The 18,822-nt window shown below is 43.0% G+C and overlaps 1 protein-coding gene across 4 annotated transcripts in view; it reads left to right on the forward strand.

Moving 5' to 3' along the window:
- Positions 1–18,822, forward strand: part of fbxo9 (F-box protein 9) — a 63,380-nt gene that overhangs the window by 27,113 nt on the left and 17,445 nt on the right. For all 4 annotated transcript variants that reach the window (XM_078398917.1, XM_078398918.1, XM_078398915.1 and 1 more), the window contains exons 5-8: positions 259–358; positions 4,537–4,667; positions 13,600–13,714; positions 17,359–17,477. In XM_078398917.1, the coding sequence (XP_078255043.1) occupies positions 259–358; positions 4,537–4,667; positions 13,600–13,714; positions 17,359–17,477 (465 nt within the window). The remainder of the gene's footprint in view (positions 1–258; positions 359–4,536; positions 4,668–13,599; positions 13,715–17,358; positions 17,478–18,822) is intronic.

The raw sequence follows: 18,822 nt of genomic DNA on the forward strand, positions 1-18,822 counted from the left end.
CCTAAATGTGGCAGAGCTTTCTGTGATTTTAATTTTGGGCTGCTCAAACATCCAACTCATTGATGTTTCATAATCACACGCCCCACATTGGTATCTCTCAATATTGGGCAAGAGGTAGAACATGTTATTCAGTAACATTCTGTCAGTTGTGATATTTGTTGTAAAGAATGACATGATGGCATAAATCACACTGTCAATGTGGGAACAAGATGCTCTGCTTGTGGTCTAGACACTTATACTCTATCCATTTTATTTCAGCTATCAAATATTATCGGCGGGCCATGCAGCTGGTACCTGATATTGAATTCAAGATCAACTATGCCCATTCGCCTGAAAGTGATGGAAGTTACAAAGCTTAGTACGTATATATTTAGTGATCATTCTCTCTTCGTAGTGCGTAGTGTATAGGAAGGAAGTGCAGATGCTGGTTTACACTGAAGATAGACACAAAAAGCTGGAGTAACTCAGTCAGTCAGGCAGCATCTCTGGAGAAAAGGAATAGGTGACGTTTCAGTCAAGACCCTTTTTCTCAACCCGGAACGTCACCTGTTAGGTCATAAGTGATAGAAGAATTTGGCCATTCGGCCCATCAAGTCTACTCCGCCATTTAGTCATGGCGGATCTATCTCTCCCTCCTAACCCCATTCTCCTGCCTTCTCCCCATAACCCCTGACACCCTTACTAATCAAGACTCTATCTCTGCCTTTAAAATATCCATTGATGGCGTCCACAGCCTTCTGTGGCAAAGAATTCCACAGATTCACCACCCTCTGACTAAAGACATTCCTCCTCAACACCTTCCTAAAGGAGCATCCTTTAATTCTGAGGCTACTACAGCTGGGTTACTCCAGCATTTTGTGTCTAAGAGAGAAGACAAGTTGGGTTTCTGTATAATGTGTTGGTTCATGGAGAGACCCAGCAGTTTAGTCTATACAAACAGAATAAGAATAGTTAGACCAAAGTAATGACAGAGTAAGAAAAAAAAACTGCAGATGCTGGTTCAAATCGAAGGTAGACACAAAATGCTGGAGTAACTCAGCGGGTCAGGCAGCATCTCGCAAGAGAAGGAATGGGTGACGTTTCAGGTTGAGACCTTTCTTCAGACTCATGGGTGACATTTTGGGTTGAGACCCTTCTTCGGACTCATGGGTGACGTTTTGGGTCGAGACCCTTCTTCAGACTCATGGGTAATGTTTTGGATCGAGACCCTTCTTCAGACTTCCCAAAACGTCACCCATTCCTTCTCTCCCGAGATGCTGCCTGACCTGATGAGTTTCTCCAGCATTTTGTGTCTACCTAATGACAAATAGAAATGGCCAGTTGTGATACAGGAGGAAAGAGAGAATATGATTTTCATTTCTTCTAGTAAACTAAATGAATATGTGATGTTACGAGTTTCTGACCAATGCAATTTGTAGTTTACTTTATTGTCCCATGTACTGAGGTACAGTGAAAAGCTATTGTTGCGTACTAACCAGTCAGCGGAAAGAAAATACATAATTATAATCGAGCCATCCGCAGTGTACAGATACATGATAAGGGAATGACGTTTAATATAAGGTTAAAGTCCCATCAAAGATAGTCTGAGGGTCCCCAATGAGATAGATAGTAGTTCAGGACTGCTCTGTGGTTGCGGTAGGATGGTTCAGTTGACTGATAACAGCTGGGTAGAAACTGTCCCTGAATCTGGAGGTGTGCATTTTCACACTGCTATACCTTTTGCACGTCCTTGATTATGCTGGTGGCCTTGCTGAGGCAGAGTGAATGGAGTCAATGGAAGGGAGGTTGGTTTGTGTGATGGTCTTGGCTGCGTCCACAATTCGCTGCAATTTCTTGCGGTCTTGGATGGAGCTGTTCTCAAACCATGCTGTGATGCATCCCGATAAAATGCTTCCTACGGCGCATCTGTAGAAGTTGGTGAGAGTTGTTGGGGAGTAGAGGGAGTAGAGGAATTGGTGTGCTTTCTTGGTCATTGCTTCAATATGGGTGGTCCAATTTTGACCAATTACTCCTGAGAACTTTCACGTGTCACACAAGAGAGCATTGCTTAGATGAGAGTGGAAAATTACAAAGCTGCATGTTTAAGATCATGGAACAAGAGTCGGCCATATGGCCCTTCAAGCTTGCGTCCCATCTAAAAAGATCATAATCAATCGTACCATTGTCCTTAACTCTCTTTTTCTGCCGTTAACACACAAACGGGTATGTTAATAGATTGTGGTATTTTCCGATCATCTCCAATAACATTTTCTCGTCTTTCATGGCATCATGTTTGCAGATGATACAAAGCTGGGTGGTAGTGTGAACTGTGAGGAAGATGCTATGAGGTTACAGGGTGACTTGGACAGGTTGTGTGAGTGGGCGGATGCATGGCAGATGCGGTTTAATGTGGATAAGTGTGAGGTTATCCACTTTGGTGGTAAGATTAGGAAGGCAGAGTATTATCTGAATGGTGTCAAGTTAGGAACAGGGTACGTACAATGAGATCTGGGTGTCCTAGTGCGTCAGTCACTGAAAGGAAGCATGCAGGTACAGCAGGCAGTGAAGAAAGCCAATGGAATGTTGGCCTTCATAACAAGAGGAGTTGAGTATAGGAGCAAAGAGGTCCTTCTGCAGTTGTACAGGGCCCTAGTGAGACCGTACAGGGCCCTAGTGAGACCGCACCTGGAGTACTGTGTACAGGTTTGGTCTCCAAATTTGAGGAAGGATATTCTTGCTATTGAGGGCGTGCAGCGTAGGTTTACTAGGTTAATTCCCGGAATGGCGGGACTATCATATGTTGAAAGACTGGAGCGACTAGGCTTGTATACACTGGAATTTAGAAGGATGAGAGGAGATCTTATCGAAACGTATAAGATTATTAAAGGGTTGGACACGTTAGAGGCAGGAAACATGTTCCCAATGTTGGGGGAGTCCAGAACAAGGGGCCACAGTTTAAGAATAAGGGGTAGACCATTTAGAACTGAGATGAGGAAAAGCTTTTTCAGTCAGAGAGTTGTGAATCTGTGGAATTCTCTGCCTCAGAAGGCAGTGGAGGCCAATTCTCTGAATGCATTCAAGAGAGAGCTAGCTAGAGCTCTTAAGGATAGCGGAGTCAGGGGGTATGGGGAGAAGGCAGGAACGGGGTACTGATTGAGAATGATCATCCATGATCACATTGAATGGGGGTGCTGGCTCGAAGGGCCGAATGGCCTCCTCCTGCACCTATTGTCTATTGATGGTGTCTGAAGCAGCCACTCTGGTTTACAATATGAAATTAAGTAAACCTAGCTTGTATCCATTAATGTGTCAATGGTCTAAAACAATCTCACCAGTAGATGGTGCTGTTAACCATACTGGAGAGAAGGAATGGGTGACGTTTCGGTCGAGACCCTTCTTCAGTCCCCTTCTTCAGTCCATATTATATTGCCAGTTGATGTCCTATATCCAACTGAGAAATGCATGTTCACACGTGCAGTACACAACCCTACCATAAGGTGACAGCAGAGCATTTAATTTGTTTCTCTTCCTCCTTGCCTGATGTTTTCACTCCCTTTTTTCCTCATTTCTACTTTTTAAAGTATTATTTTGCACCTTCATAGATCTTCGCTTAGCTAAATTTGGAGTATTGTGTGCATTTCTGGTCACCCCTTTATAAGAAGGCTGTAAAGGGAAGCTTGCTAAAGGGGTTTTCCAAAGTGGATTAGAGAGTATTAGCTGTAAAGAGAGTTGGACAAACTTGAATTAATTTCTCTGCAGCATCGAAGGCTGAGGGGAGAAGTGATTAAAAATGTACAAAATTATGACAGGCACAGATAGGGTAGGCAATCAGAACCTTTTTTCCAAGGTGAAAATGTCAGAGATTAGAGGGCATAGCTTTAAGGTGAGCGGGCTGAAATTTTAAGGAGATGTGTGGGGCAATTTATTTTTTTGCACAGAGTGGTGGGAGCCTGGAGTGCACTGCCAGCAGTGGTGGTAACAAGTCAAATACAATATTGACATTTTAGAGGCTTTTAGATAGGCACATGAATATGCAGAGAATGGAGGTACGTGGATCACAAGCAGAAAGAGGAGATTAGTTTAATTTGGCATGTGAGCCATTGAGGGCTGACTTGTGTCCTATACGGGTCTATGCAAGGTTATGCCTGCTTTTTGATTCTCTTCCTACTGGAATTATTTTATTTACATTTTTCCAATCAGATTACTTTATCGTTTTATATACCATGATTGAATAAACCCTCAAACTTGTGTTCTTCTGCAGTACATGCCAGATTTATGCAGTATTGCCGCTGTGTCATTCGGTGAATCTGCATTGTGCTCGGTCCAAGAGTTTGCAACCCAGCAGTACGAATATCCCTTTTCCTTTTCTCCAGAGATGTTGCCTGAGCCGTCAAGTTACTCCAGCACTTGTGTATCCAGCATTTGTCAAGTTACTCCAGCCTTTCATACAATTGTTTACAGATTTCATGCAATTGTTTACAGATTTCATGCAATTGTTTACAGATTAAAAGCAACATCTTGCTAAAATGCTAATTGAAAGTAAAATATATTTTACAGCAAGGACGATAAGGGGAAGGCCAATGAAGTAACTGATCTATTGCCGTACTTTCAACAGCAGCTCAGCTTACAGGACTCACTGCACAAACGATGTCAACCCGAGTTTGGAGTGAACCAGACACACATATCAGGTACACCACCTTCTTGCCACCTTCTGCAGCTGATTCCTTTGAGTGAATTGCCTATGAAAAATTGGTGTATACTTCAAGTCAAGTCAAATTTATTTGTCACATACACATACACGATGTGCAGTGAAATGAAAGTGGCAATGCCTGCGGATTGTGCACAAAAAAGAATTAGTTACAGCATATAAATAAAGTTAATAAGTTACTATAGTGTAGACAAAAATTTAGTCTCTGGAGTTATAAAAGTTGACAGTCCTGATGGCCTGTGGGAAGAAACTCCGTCTCATCCTCTCCGTTTTCACAGCGTGACAGCGGAGGCGTTTGCCTGATCGTAGCATCTGGAACAGTCCGTTACTGGGGTGGCAGGGGTCCCTCATGATCTTGCTTGCTCTGGATCTGCACCTCCTGATGTATAGGTCCTGCAGGGGGATGAGTGTAGTTCCCACTACTCGTAATTCACTTCCAATCGGAGAGTATACAAGTCATTTAATTTGTGGGGCACTACATGAGTAGTTGGGAAGAAGCAACATTTAAACATTCATGTGAAGTATATTCATGTATATTTTATCAAAAATGTCCCACTTTGTCACTAATGATTTAAGAGTACTCTAGAAAAGGCACCAGATAGATGAGATGGTGGCGCAGTGGTAAGGTTGTTGCCTTACAGTACCAGAGACCTGGGTTCGATCCTGACTGTGGATGCTTGTCTGTACGGGGTTTGCACATTCTCCCCGTGACCTGCATTGATTTTCTCCGGTTTCCTCCCACACTCCAAAGACATACAGGTTTGTCGGATAATTGGATTGGTAAAATCGTAAGTTGTCCCTGTCTGTAGGACAGTGTTAGTGTGCGGGGATCGCTGGTCGACACAGACTCAGTGTACCGAAGGGCCTGTTTCCATGCTGTACCTCTAGACTAAACTAAAATTAATGTATACCTAGAATGTTCTACTTTATCACTAATGATTTGAGTACTCTAGAAAAGGCACTAGATATGATTCAAAGAGCATAACAATTTTATAACCTGCTTTCAATTTAGCTGATCTGAACAATGCTGGAAATACTCACCATTTTCATGTAGCAGAGAGAAAAGAAGTGAATATCTCAGATCAATAATTTTGTAATGTGTTCTGATGAAAGGTCATCAATCTGAAATATTCACTCCACATGCTTCTACTGGGTCATTCCAACATTTTATGCAATTCCAGCAAAAGTCAACTGTAGCTTGTTTACATACTGTCATTTTTGCCTTTTGTACATGCTGAATATTAACAAATCAAATAATAAAATTGTCTTTTGGCTAATACATTTAAAGTTGGAATGTTGCATATTAAAGGACTTCAACGTGGATACGAGTTATTAATTCATTGAATGGCTTTTTCTAACCGCCAAAATGGATTGATTTTTATTCCATTGAAAGATGTGCATAAATTCAGGCAGATCTGTTGACTGAAAATCTTTTGTTTGCTAATTTTAAAGATCTTGTGAAAAATTATTCTTAGCAGTATGTGATATGTATCAGCTCATTGGGACAGTCCAGTAGGAGTTGGTATTCCAATACAGTCCGATATACTTTTCTGAAGAATGTAGATAGGTGATGATTCGAGTCAAGACCCTTTTTTTTTAGTCTGAATAAGGGTCCCAACCCGAAACATCACCTGTCCATGTTTTCCAGAGATGCTGCCTGACCCGCTGAGTTATTCCAGCACTGTGTGTCTTTTTGGTAAACCAGCATCTGCAGTTCCTTATTTCTCCTGTATACTCCTGGAGCGGTTGTGGCGCAGCGGTAGAGTTGCTGCCTTAAGATTTCCTCTCACACTCCACAGACGTGCAGGTTTGTAAGTGAATTGGCTTCAGTAAAGATTGTAATTTGTCTCTAGTGTGTAGGATAGTGCTAGTGTATGGGGATCACTGGATAGCATGGACTCGGTGAGCCAGAGGGCCTGTTTTTGCTCTGTATCTCAAAACTAAACTAAACTTTTCTAGGGTTAGGGCATATGAAGCATTATGATTTGTAAAGAGACATTTATTCAACCATAAAGAGTAATTGTTTAATTTTACAATGTATAATTAGAAACATCTCAAATCGATGAGACAGATTTTCAATTACTATGTATTACTGTAACATTTCATTGATAACTGCGTTTCACTGACATCCCTTTCCCTGCCCTCCCATTCAGTAGTTTTTCAACATGTTACAACAGGATAATGCAAGTACTGCTACCTGATATTGTTTAACGAATGTTTACAGTAAATTTTCAAACGATCAGCTTTGTTTTATGCACCTCGGCAGATAGCTCTCCTGTATGGAGAAAATTGAGTTCAAATGTCAATTGATGCAGACTTCAAACCAGTTAATTAATAAGAAAGTACAAATAATGCCGTAATGTCTACTTGCTAGTTTACTATTTCAATAAAGAAGTACCCAGTGGCACTTAAATTCCTTATCACTTTAGGCCGAACTGTAATTTTTCATTCTGACGTCCCTGCACCATAGATAGAGAACCATACCTCTCTCTGGGGTAATCATGAAAGAGAATATTCTTCTTTATGATGATAATCTAACATCAAATGATCATTGTAGTTCTCCAAAAATATGGTGCGGGTTTTTTATCTTGTCAGTTCCAGATCCCCATCATTCTTTGGCTGAAAAAATATTCCTTAACTCTAATCGTTCCACAAATTATCAGAAATATATAACCCTAGCTTTTTTGCTTCTCTTTTTAAATGAACATATTCACCATATCAAGACTCTGCATAATTTTACACACTGATTAAATCTACCTTCAGCCATCTCTTCCTAAGAAGGTAATTCAACCTTTTTTCAGTGTTAGAGATACAGCGGGGAAACTGGCCCTTCGGCCCACCGAGACCCTGCCGACCAGCGATCCCCACACACTAACACTGTCCTATACACATTAATAATAATAATAATAATCCATTTATTTTATATAGCGCCTTATCACATGCTCAAAGCGCTTTACAAAAACAATTAACATAGAAACAAACAGACAAACTATCCTGACGGAAAAGCGGCGAATACTCAACGCCAGCGTCCTCTCACGTCAGGGTCCGGCAGTAGACATTAAAAAGCACAAGACACACAGATATAATTTTTTACACAAAACAGCCATCACAGTGATTGCTCTAGGCACACCCTCACTGTGATGGAAGGCAAAGTCTTATCTCCTCCTCATTAGGGGCTATTTACAATTTTACCAAGCCAATTATCCTACAAACCTAAGGTAGACACAAAATGCTGGAGTAACTCAGTGGGACAAGCAACATCTCTGGAGAGAAGGAATGGATGACGTTTCGGGACGAGACCCTTCTTCAGACTGATGTCGGGAGTGGGCGGGACAGAGATAGAATGTAGTCAGAGACAGTGAGACTGGTACGAGAACTGGGATGGGTAGGGAATGTAGAGAGAGGGAAAGTAAGGGCTATTTGAAGTTAGAGAAGTCAATGTTCATACAGCTGAGGTGTAACCTTACCCAAGCAAAATGAGGTTCTGTTCCTCCAATTTGCACTGGGCCTCACTCTGACATTGGAGGAGGCCCAGGACAGAAAGGTCAGATTGAGAATGGGAGGGGGAGTTAAAGTGCTGAGCAACTGGGAGACCAGGTAAGTTAAGGTGGACTGAACGGAGGTGTTCAGCGAAACGATAGCCGAACCTGCACTTGGTCTCGCTGATGTGCAGGAGTTGACACCTGGAACAGCGGATACAGTAGATGAGGTTGGAGGAGGTGCAAGTGAACCTTTGCCTCACCTGGAAAGTCTGTCGGGGTCCTTGGATGGAGTCAAGGGGGGAGGTAAAGGGACAGGTGTTGCATCTCTTGCGGTTGCAGGGGAAAGTACCTGGGGAGGTGGTGGTTTGGGTGGGAAGGGATTCGTTAACCAGGGAGTTGTGGAGGGAATGGTCTCTGCGGAAAGCAGAAAGGGGTGGAGATGGGAAGATGTAGCCAGTAGTAGGATCCGTTTGGAGGTGGCAAAAGTGTTGGAGGGTTATATGTTGTATGCGACGGCAGATGGGGTGGAAGGTGAGGACGGGGGGGAGGGCTCTGTCCTTGTTATGAATAAGGGGAGGGGGAGCAAGAGCGGATCTGCAGAATATCGAGGAGACCCTAGTGAGAGCCTCATCTATAATTGAAGAAGGGAACCCCCGTTTCCTAAAGAATGAGGACATCTCCTATAACCTGGTATGAAAAACCTCATCCTGGGTGCAGATGTGGCGTAGACGGAGGAATTGGTAGGGGATAGAGTCTTTACAGGAAGCAGGGTGAGAAGAAATGTAGTCTAGTTAGCTATGGGAGTCAGTGGGTTTGTCATAGATGTCGGTCAGTAGTCTGTCTCCTGTGATGGAGACGGTGAGATCTAGAAACGGTAGGGAGATGTCGGAGATGGTCCAAGTGAATTTGAGTGCAGGATGGAAATTAGTTGTGATTCACTTGAAATTAAGACTATGGGTGCCGTCTGTACGGAGTTTGTACGTTCATCCTGCGACCACGTGGGTTTTCTCCGGGTGCTCCGGTTTCTTACCACACTTCAAAGACATACAGTTTGTAGGTTAATTGGCTTTGGTAAAATTGGAAATTGCCCCTAGTTTCTAGGATAGTGCTAGTGTATGGTGTGACTGCTGGTTGGTGCGGACTCAGTTGGCCGAAGGGCCTGTTTCTCCACTGTATCTACTCAGCCCGTTCACAAGAAAAAGACACAAAGTGCTGGAGGCACCAGTACTTTCTACAAATATTTCTGTTCTTTTGAATTTCAGTAGATTCATCTTGGTTACTAAAGTTCCTTCTTCCCTGCACAGAATCCAACTCTTCCAAATCTCACTCCTTCCTTATCCTTTGTGCTTGTTACTGGCTGTGGGTGATTCCCGGCAAGAGGCAATTTCATGTATTTTTCCAGTAAAATATACCTACACCATAGAGCTACCACTTTGCATTCACCGCACAACTGGTCAGTAGGCATTTCATTTTAATCCTGTCAATCCCTGTTGTAGAGCATGGAAAACTACAGCACAAGAGCAAGCCTTTTGGCCCACGATAGTATACCTGCCGAGCATGATGCAAAGGCCAAGTCTTGTCTTGCTCACCTAAATGTATCCCTCCATTCTCTGCATATCCACGTGCCTATCCAGAAGTCTCTTAAACGCCACTATCTTATCTGCCTCATCCACCACCCCTGGCAGTGAGATCCAGGCCCTCACCGCCCTTAGTGTTTAAAGAAAAAACTTGCACTGCACATCGCCTTTAAACTTTGCTTCCTTTAAATCTTACCTCCTTTTAAACTAATGTGAACCTGCATGCATCTTGGAAGAGTTAAAAGCAAACTGTTCTTTACTCCCAAGCTTCAAGAGAAGGTAAAGAAGTCAGGTGACCTCTGCTTTGATTTTCCCCAGCGAACTGTGTTGTTTTCAACAGGAGCGATGGATGACTTCAGTTGAAGAATAAAGATGACTTCAAAGGAAAGCTTCCTTCTGTTCATATCTCAGTAATTAATGATTTTAGTAAATAATATTAAATATTAAAAATGCAGAAAGAAAGACTGACATTTGTTGTAGAATTCACATTGACCTTTTAAACTGGCCTTAACCTTCTTTGTCCTTAGTGCATTGCGACATTATTGTTTAGAGTTTTTGCCATAATTCAAACATAACTTTACAGATAGGAACCTGATATTTTCAGTAATAGGAGATTTAGAAGTACCGACTGCTCAGATTAATGTGATAACATCGTTGTTTACTTTATCAACATTGGACTTGAAATTATTTAGAAAACTAGACTAACCTGAATATCATGACGACATTTAGATCCTTGACAAGATTACCTTGACAGGTTCAATCAAGCGTGTGGTGTGACTAGCTATATAGAATAACAACTGGTGCCATCTTCTGCTATAGTTTTGGCTAGATAACATTTTTGAGAGCCTTCACTATGAACAAACAATCATTAGTGGTATTTAACTGGAAACGGCTGTGTGGTTCCCTTACTACCTTTTGCAAGAGCATGTTGAAACCATAGGAAATTTATTTTGGAACCTTTTATCACAGGTTTTTGATTTGACTCACGGTTCCAGTAAAAAGATACATCTCGTCTTTGTGTCTTGCCTTGTCCTCAGGTCATCAGTACCCACAAGAAATGCTTAAAAGTTGTTGCTGTAACGGAAGCATTTATGGATGAACAGGGGCAATCTGGTCTCCCAGCTTGCAATAATGCTCGGAGTTGGTGCATTGAACAGTGGCATAGTTTCCAGTCTGGACTCTGTCACTGTGCCCACCCTACTCCAGAAATATACCTTAAACTAGACCTCTACACCCATCAAATAATGCTGCCTAGTCCTATCTACTACCAGTTTCATTTTTAACTACCTCATCTATGCTTCCCAGATTTCAAATTTTCACCATAGTTGGATTATTTTTAAATGATGTATTATGAACATTCATTGACTGAAAGGACCTCCTTCCTAACAACTTGATATTCTTAGTTTAGTTTAGAGATACAGCACGGAAACAGGCTCTTCGGCCCACCGGATTCACGCCAACCAGCGATCACCCCGTACACTAGCACTATCCTACACACTAGGGACAATTTATCATTTTACGGAAGCCAATTAACCTACAAACCTGCACGTCTTTGGAATGTGGGATGAAACTGGAGCACCCAGAAAAAACCCATGTGATCATACAACTCCGTACAGACAGATTGAGCTTGGGCCCATGGCGCTGTAAGGCAGCAACTCTACCTCTGCGCCATATGTTTAGCCATAAGAATGCATAGTTAATATACAGTACACGCTATTTTAAAATTCTGCACAATAATTTTTTTCATGCCCTAACTCATAGCTGGTCATCATTCCACTGGGAACACGTGTTTCTTTGTGCTGAGTCTGTGGCAATGCCACTGTTTCTATGGCATGTATAGTGACCTAACCAAGTTTCACTGTTACTGGATCATGATCCTGCAATTTCCAACCTATGTCAGCGTGAGAACACAGCGACAAAAATTTAAGCAGATCAAGAAATATCTCTTGGATGGGCAATATACATGATCATTATGGTCTGCAATTTGACTACAAATAAATAAGTACTCGTGCCTCAAAGTCAAGCTGTACTTGTAAAATGTGCATAAACGGGGCAGTGAACAGGGCAGTGTGAACGATGTACACCAGTGTGTGTTGCTGCAGAATTCAGTAGCTTGTGAGCCTGTGTGTGTGTACACATGTGTGTGTGTATGGGTATATATGTGTGTGGGTTTATATGTGTGTGTGTGGGTTTATATGTGTGTGGGGTTTATGTGTGTGGGTATATATGTTTGTGGGTATATATGTGTGTGTATGGGTATATATGTGTGGGTTTATATGTGTGTGGGTATATATGTTTGTGGGTATATATGTGTGTGTGTAGGTGTATATATATATATTTATATATGTGTGTGTACACGTGTGTGTATGGGTTTATATGTGTGAGGGTTTATATGTGTGTGGGTATTTATGTTTGTGGGTATATATGTGTGTGTGTGTGTAGGTGTATATATATATATATATATATGTGTGTGTGTGTGTGGGTATACCAGAGGACAGTAAACCAGAGGGCATTGATTTAAAGTGAATGGATAAAGATTTAATAGAAACCAGAGGGGTAGCTTTTTGGTTGGTGCATGGAACGAGCTGCCAGAGGAAGTAGTTGAGGCAAGTACTATTGCGACGTTTAAGGAGCATTTAGATAGGTGCATGGATAGGATAGTTTTTAGAGGGATATGGGGCAAATGTGGGCAAATGGGACTGGTGTAGATGGGGCATGTTGGTCGGTGTGGGCAAGTTGGGTCAAAGAGCGTGTTTCCACGCTGTATGACTCTATGACAGATACTCCGATCATTTGGATGGCAATTAAATGTATTCTGCTTGGCAGGCTTTTAAAAAAAAAATCATTTTCAGCAAAATAACCCTGAAATTGTGCTGGTGCAAATAAGAATGTCCTTGTTCTATTTGGGACATGTATTGACAATAAAACACTCTTGACTTGACGGAAGGCATGGTCCTCTCCAAGATCTCTAATTTGCACTCCCACTTTGTGAAAGAGATGAGATAACTGGGTTCAGGCACGCTGGGGAACAGGGGTCCATTGTAAAGTCAGGAGGGGTAGATAGGATTTTGCATGGTTGGTGTTGCACAGGAGATTGGGGCAGATGTTGTGTTAGGTAACATATCTGTAGCCACACCTAAAATAAGTGGGAGATTTGGGCAAAAAATCCAAGATGACACATTGGGTACACGTATTGTTATCAATAAACTGAAGTACCTAGGGTGAGCTTCCATGGTTAGATTGGGAGTACAAGCCTAAGACATGTTCCCCACTCTAGGCCCAGGAACCTGGGAGCAGCTCCTGCTCATTCATTTCAGTAATCCTCAGGATTCAGCATTTGCCTTATTTGCCTAACAAATTGTTAATTAAATCTTGATAAAATAGGAACAAGCTTTCTTACAAAACAAAATAATTGTCATGGGAAAGTAAAGCAGCCTCGGAATGAAGATCAAATCTTGCGATGACCATATGGAATAACGTCTAAAGAGACAAGAGAGAACGCTGAAATGCTGAGAATGCTGAAATCGTGTGTAGAACACAAAGTGCTGGAGGAATTCAGTGGGTCAGGCAGCATCACTGGAGGACGTAGGTCCAGAGATAATTGATCCATGGATCTGAAGAAAGGTCTTGCCCTGAATCGCCACCTATCTATGTCCAGAGATGTGACCTTATCGGCTGAGTCAAGACTTTCTGCTCTGGAGTGACATCTAGCTGTTCAGTCCTTTCTTAAGTCAGCATTTGGATCACGCATGCACGCCCGTAGTTTGTAAGATAATTCTGCTGTAGCAAAAGGGTAACCAGTCATCACATTGAGTTTGTCACTTGTTAGTTTTAATGCTTCTTTGTTTTGCAGATATCCCTTTTGAAATCCTTGTGTATATATTTCGATGGGTTGTGTCGAGTGACTTGGACCTACGATCATTGGAGCAATTATCCATGGTCTGCAGAGCATTCTACGTTTGTGCAAGGTACTGTTTATGGATGAGCAATGTATATGAAGGTTTCAAAGTGCTGGAGTAACTCGGCATGTCAGGCAGCGTCTCTGGAGAACATGGATAGGTGACGTTTCGAGTCGGTTCCCTTCATACTCATTCCGAATCCGTCTGGAGAAGGGTGCCTACCGGAAACGTCACCTATCCATGTTCTCCAGAGATGCTGCCTGACCCGCTGAGTTACTCCAGCACTTGGTGTCCTTGTGTGTAAACCAGCGCCTGCAGTTCCTTGTTTCTTAGTATGTGAAGGTTTGTTGTTGATCGATTTGGTTAGAAAAGCGGTGAAAAGGTTTTGGGGACTAAAAAGCGAATGTTGAGATGCGGCATGATTAACCTGCATCTGCTGGTCTGCTGTAAGATGTGCCCTAAATTCATGTTGCATCCTCGTTTCCTGGTTTCAAGAGTCCACCCAGTGCCTAGCATGCTGGTAATTGTCATAAGCATATCGCTTTGGAGCCCAGATTTTGCGAGTGGGTAGCATTAATTCAAACTAACTAGCAGCGCTTTTAGCTAGTCTGAACCTTATTAAAGGGAAGGCTCTTTTGACTAAAATGGTTGGTCAAGATTATTTCATGACGTGAGGAACTTAGTTCAGTCCATGGCAGAACATGAACAAGATCGACCACCCTGACTTTCAGCACCATTTGTCTTGGTGGTTGGGAGAGAAAGGGAAAGGTCCTGTACCCGCAGAAATCAAAAAGCTCATTCAGACATAAGGAAGTGGGAGGAAACTGCAAGGAGAAATTATATCAAGTCCAGTGTACACAACGTACAAACCTGTACGTCTTTGAAGTGTGGGAGAAAACCAGAAGAGCACCCGGGGGAAATCCACACGGTCACAGGGAGATCTCTGACGCTGGAAGGTAGCAACTACTGCTGAGCCACCATGCCTTTGACTTCTTCCTCACTTGGATTCTATGAGATTACTAGACCAAGTGGACCCGTTGGGCCCAAACCTCTCCGCATTGGTGCACCACCCTCTCCTACCCCCCTTCACCCCTCCCCTCCCCCTACTCCATCCCCCTCAACCCCCTTATCCTCCCTCCCTAGGATATAGATTTAAACTTTAAAATGTGAATAACTTTAAAAATATAGCACCGATTTCAATGAACTTCTTCCATTAGCACCAAAGGGACGACGGTGAGAAAGATGGCCTAAAATTGTCATGCTATCGCGTACCGTTTTGGCTGTAGTTCAGGAACAAACAAACAAACAAATGAGATTTTAGTGTATAGATAGATAACCTTGTAGACAAGCTACCATGCTGGCCGTTGTCAAAGTCCTTGCTAAAGTCCATACAGACAACGTTCACTGCCTCGCCTTTGTCAATCCTCTTAGTGACCACCTCAAAAAATTCTATCAGATTTGTGAGAAACAATTTCCCAACCGCAATGCTATAGTGGTTATTCCCAACGGCTCGGAGCCCACCCCCAGTTGGTCTGTGCCCATCCCATTCCCCAGTCGGTCCTTGCCCATCCCCACCCCCAGTCGGTCTGTGCCCACCCCATCCCCCAGTGGGTCTGTGCCTTACGCCCACCCCCAGTTGGTCCGTGCCCATCTCCACCCCCAGTGGGTCCGTGCCCAACCTATCCCCGTCGGTCCTTGCCCATCCCCACCCCCAGTCGGTCTGTGCCCATCCCATTCCCCAGTCGGTCCGTGCGCATCCCCACCCCCAGTGGGTCCGTGCCCAACCCATCCCCGTCGGTCCGTGCCCATCCCCACCCCCCAGTCGGTCTGTGCCCATCCCCACCCCCAGTCGGCCCATCTCCCACCCCCAGTCGGTCCGTGCCCATTCCCCAGATGCCCATCCTATCCAAATGCCAGTAGATCCTGTCCCTCAGAATCCCCTTCCACTTACCCACCACTAACATTGGGATTCACTGACCTGCAATTCCCAGACTTGTCTTAGCTGCTCTTCTTAAATAACAGTTCACTATTAACCACCCACCTTCGTAAAGCATTAGCCACCCTCCAGATTTCATCAACAGCTGTGAAATGGTGGGACATGCATGCAGCCTTGCCTCACGTGGCCTATCCCTGACCTTTGTTGAAACAGCTATTCTGGTGTATTTGGCAACCGAGTAAGGTATGAGCATATCGCATAATTCTCCTGCTTAGATTCCACTTTGCCATTCACGTCAGCTGAAAATCATGCAATGCGTTCGCCTCACTGCCCTCCCCCATGCCTTCATTGTAACCGTACCTTAGTGCCCCTCTCTTCAGAAATCACAGAGTTCGAGCTGACTAGCTGGCAGCTGAGTAATGAATGCAATCTTGTCAGATGAACTAACGCTTGTGGACACCAGCTCAGATGCTGGCACTGCAGACCATAGAGGTCTGCAGAGGATGAGTTGCCAAGAAAGATTCGGCTGCAGCTAGGGAAGGTGCAAGAGGTAGTCCAGGCAAGCTCCCCAATGGGAGAGACCAGGACAACAAATTCTGTCTGCGATTCAGAAGGGGTCTTGGGGTGGCACAGTGGCACAGCTGTAGAGTTGCTGCCTTACCGTGCCAGAGACCCGGGTTCGAGCCTGACTAAGGGTGCTGTCTGTTCAGTGTTTCTACATTCACCCTGCGACCGCGTGAGTTTTCTCCGGATGTTCCAATTTCCTCCCCACACCAAAGATGTACAGGTTTGTAGGTTAAATGGCTTTGGTAAATTTGTAAATTGTTCCTAGAGTGTAGGATAGTGCTAGTGTACGGGGATCGCTGGTCGGCACAGACTCGGTGGGCCAAAGGGCCTGTTTCCATACTGTACCTCAGGTCTAAAGCAGAATAAACTTGACTAGAATGTCCTTGGTGATTTATGGGGTGCAAATGTTGCTGAATGATGACCATTTATTCAATTGCTCTCGAGAAAGTGATGACCCTCTTACATAAACTGTTGCATTCAGTCTAGTGAAGGTTATCCCACTGCTGTTGCTGTGGAGTTCTGAGAGTTAAGTCCAACAGCAATGAAGGAACAACAATATTTTACCAAATCAGGACAGTATGTGATTTGGAGGGATCTGTGTAGGTGAAGACGTTCCCTCTCGTGTGGCCCTATCCTACAAGATGCTGGAAGTTGTCAGTTTGAGGAGTATTAAACCTGAAACTTTGGCAAGTGGTTGCATTTTTTTTTAGTTGATGGTGATCTTTGTAGATAACCTTATTCAATTACCAAAAACAGCTCACCACCTCCTCCTCAAGAACAATTAAATGCTGGCTCAACCTGCAAAACCCCACATCCCCTGAATGAATGGAGAAAATATGTTGTACTCTGCAGTGCCAGTGGTGAAAGGAGTGTTTGGCATCAGGATGATATGTCCCAAATGACATCAAGCTTGTTTGTCATTAGGCGACATTCATTCCAGATACATTCATTATTGAGATCAGTCTGAAGAAGGGTCTCGACCCGAAACGTCACCCATTCCTTCTCTCCCGAGATGCTGCCTGACCTGCTGAGTTACTCCAGCATTTTGTGAATAAAAACCTTCGATTTGTACCAGCATCTGCAGTTATCTTCTTATAATAGGTATTCACAGTTTACCTATTTGTAGTTGAGTATTTTGCAGTTGCTATTTTAAATATGGAAGTGTTTGTGTTCCTGCCCAATTTTATTTTTCTTGACTTCTTTTTTCTAGAGATCCTGAAATATGGCGTTTGGCTTGCCTGAAAGTCTGGGGCAGAGCATACAGCAACTTGGTGTTGTACAGTTCTTGGAGACAGATGTTTCTGGAAAGGCCTCGCGTTCGATTCGATGGTAAGTTGGTAATAGGAAATTACTACGTGTAGATGGTAGAAAAATTCTTCCCTTGCAATGGTGGCTTAGATTCAGTTGATGCAGGTACCCATCCTCCTCTCCACCAAGTTTGCAATGTTTAACAAGTTTGAACTCCATTCAGCAATTTGTAAACCCGGTTTTCTCCCACACTCTAAGGGTACAGGTTTGTAGGTTAATAGACTTCGGTAAGTTGTTCCCAGTGTGTAGGATAGTGCTAATGTACGGGTGATCACTGGTCGGCGTGGACTCAGTGGGCCGAATGGCCTGTTTCCACGCTGTATCTCAAAAGTAAAGTATAAAATAGCTTTGTGCTTTTAGATATTCCAAGCATTTTTAAAAACTATAAATAATACCTGAAATCCTCAATTTTTAAAGAATTATATTCCTATAGCTCCACAGACCTTTCATTGGAGGTACATCTTCTCAAAATTATTTGTTTGACCAGAGTAATTTTGCATATTGATTAAGTTGCATAGAATTCATTATTTATCCTTAGTGCATATTTACTTTTTAATGGTAGTGACATAACATTTTCTGCGAAGGGTGTCAAAGCTAATTTACGAAACCATATATTTTTAGATTTCTTGTCATCTGGAATTATCATCGTGTCATAAAGTGATACAGTGTGGAAACAGGCCCTTCACCCCAACTTGCCTACACCAGCCAAAATGTCCCAGCCACACTAGTCCCACCTGCCTGTATTTGGTCCATATGCCTCCAAACCTGTCCTATCCATGTGCCTGTCTAATTCTTTCTTAAATGTTGGGACAGTCCCGGCCTCAACTCCCTCTTCCGGCAGCTTGTTCCATTCCCCCACCACCCTTTGTGTGGAAAAAGGTCCCCAGATTCCTATTTAATCTTTTTCTCTTCACCTTAAACCTATGTCCTCTGGTCCTCGATTCACCTACTCTGGGCAAGAGACTCTGTGCATCTACCCGATCTATTCCTCTCATAACCTATATGCCTTTATAGGATCACCCCTCATCCTCCTGTGCTCCAAAGGAATAGCATGTGGAAAGTTTTGTAGCAATGTATTTGTGCAGCAGGGCAACATTACCATTTCTGCAATAAATATTTAACTTTTCATCAAGACCCAAGCATTAAGGAGCATCAACATATTTTAGAATTGGAAATAATAAAAATCTAGAAATTATTTTTTGTTTTCCTTTGATGGGCTATGGAAAATTGCCCAATCCGACAGGTCTTTGTCAAACCCATTTATTTGGATGATTTTACATGACTAAATATGATCTGTCTGTCGCATAGTGCATGAGCAGTCATGGCAATAAATAATTTATTAATGTATGTCCACATTACATACATT

Source organism: Rhinoraja longicauda, chromosome 5, assembly GCF_053455715.1.
Source record: "Rhinoraja longicauda isolate Sanriku21f chromosome 5, sRhiLon1.1, whole genome shotgun sequence".
In the NCBI taxonomy this organism is placed as follows: Eukaryota; Metazoa; Chordata; class Chondrichthyes; order Rajiformes; family Arhynchobatidae; genus Rhinoraja; species Rhinoraja longicauda.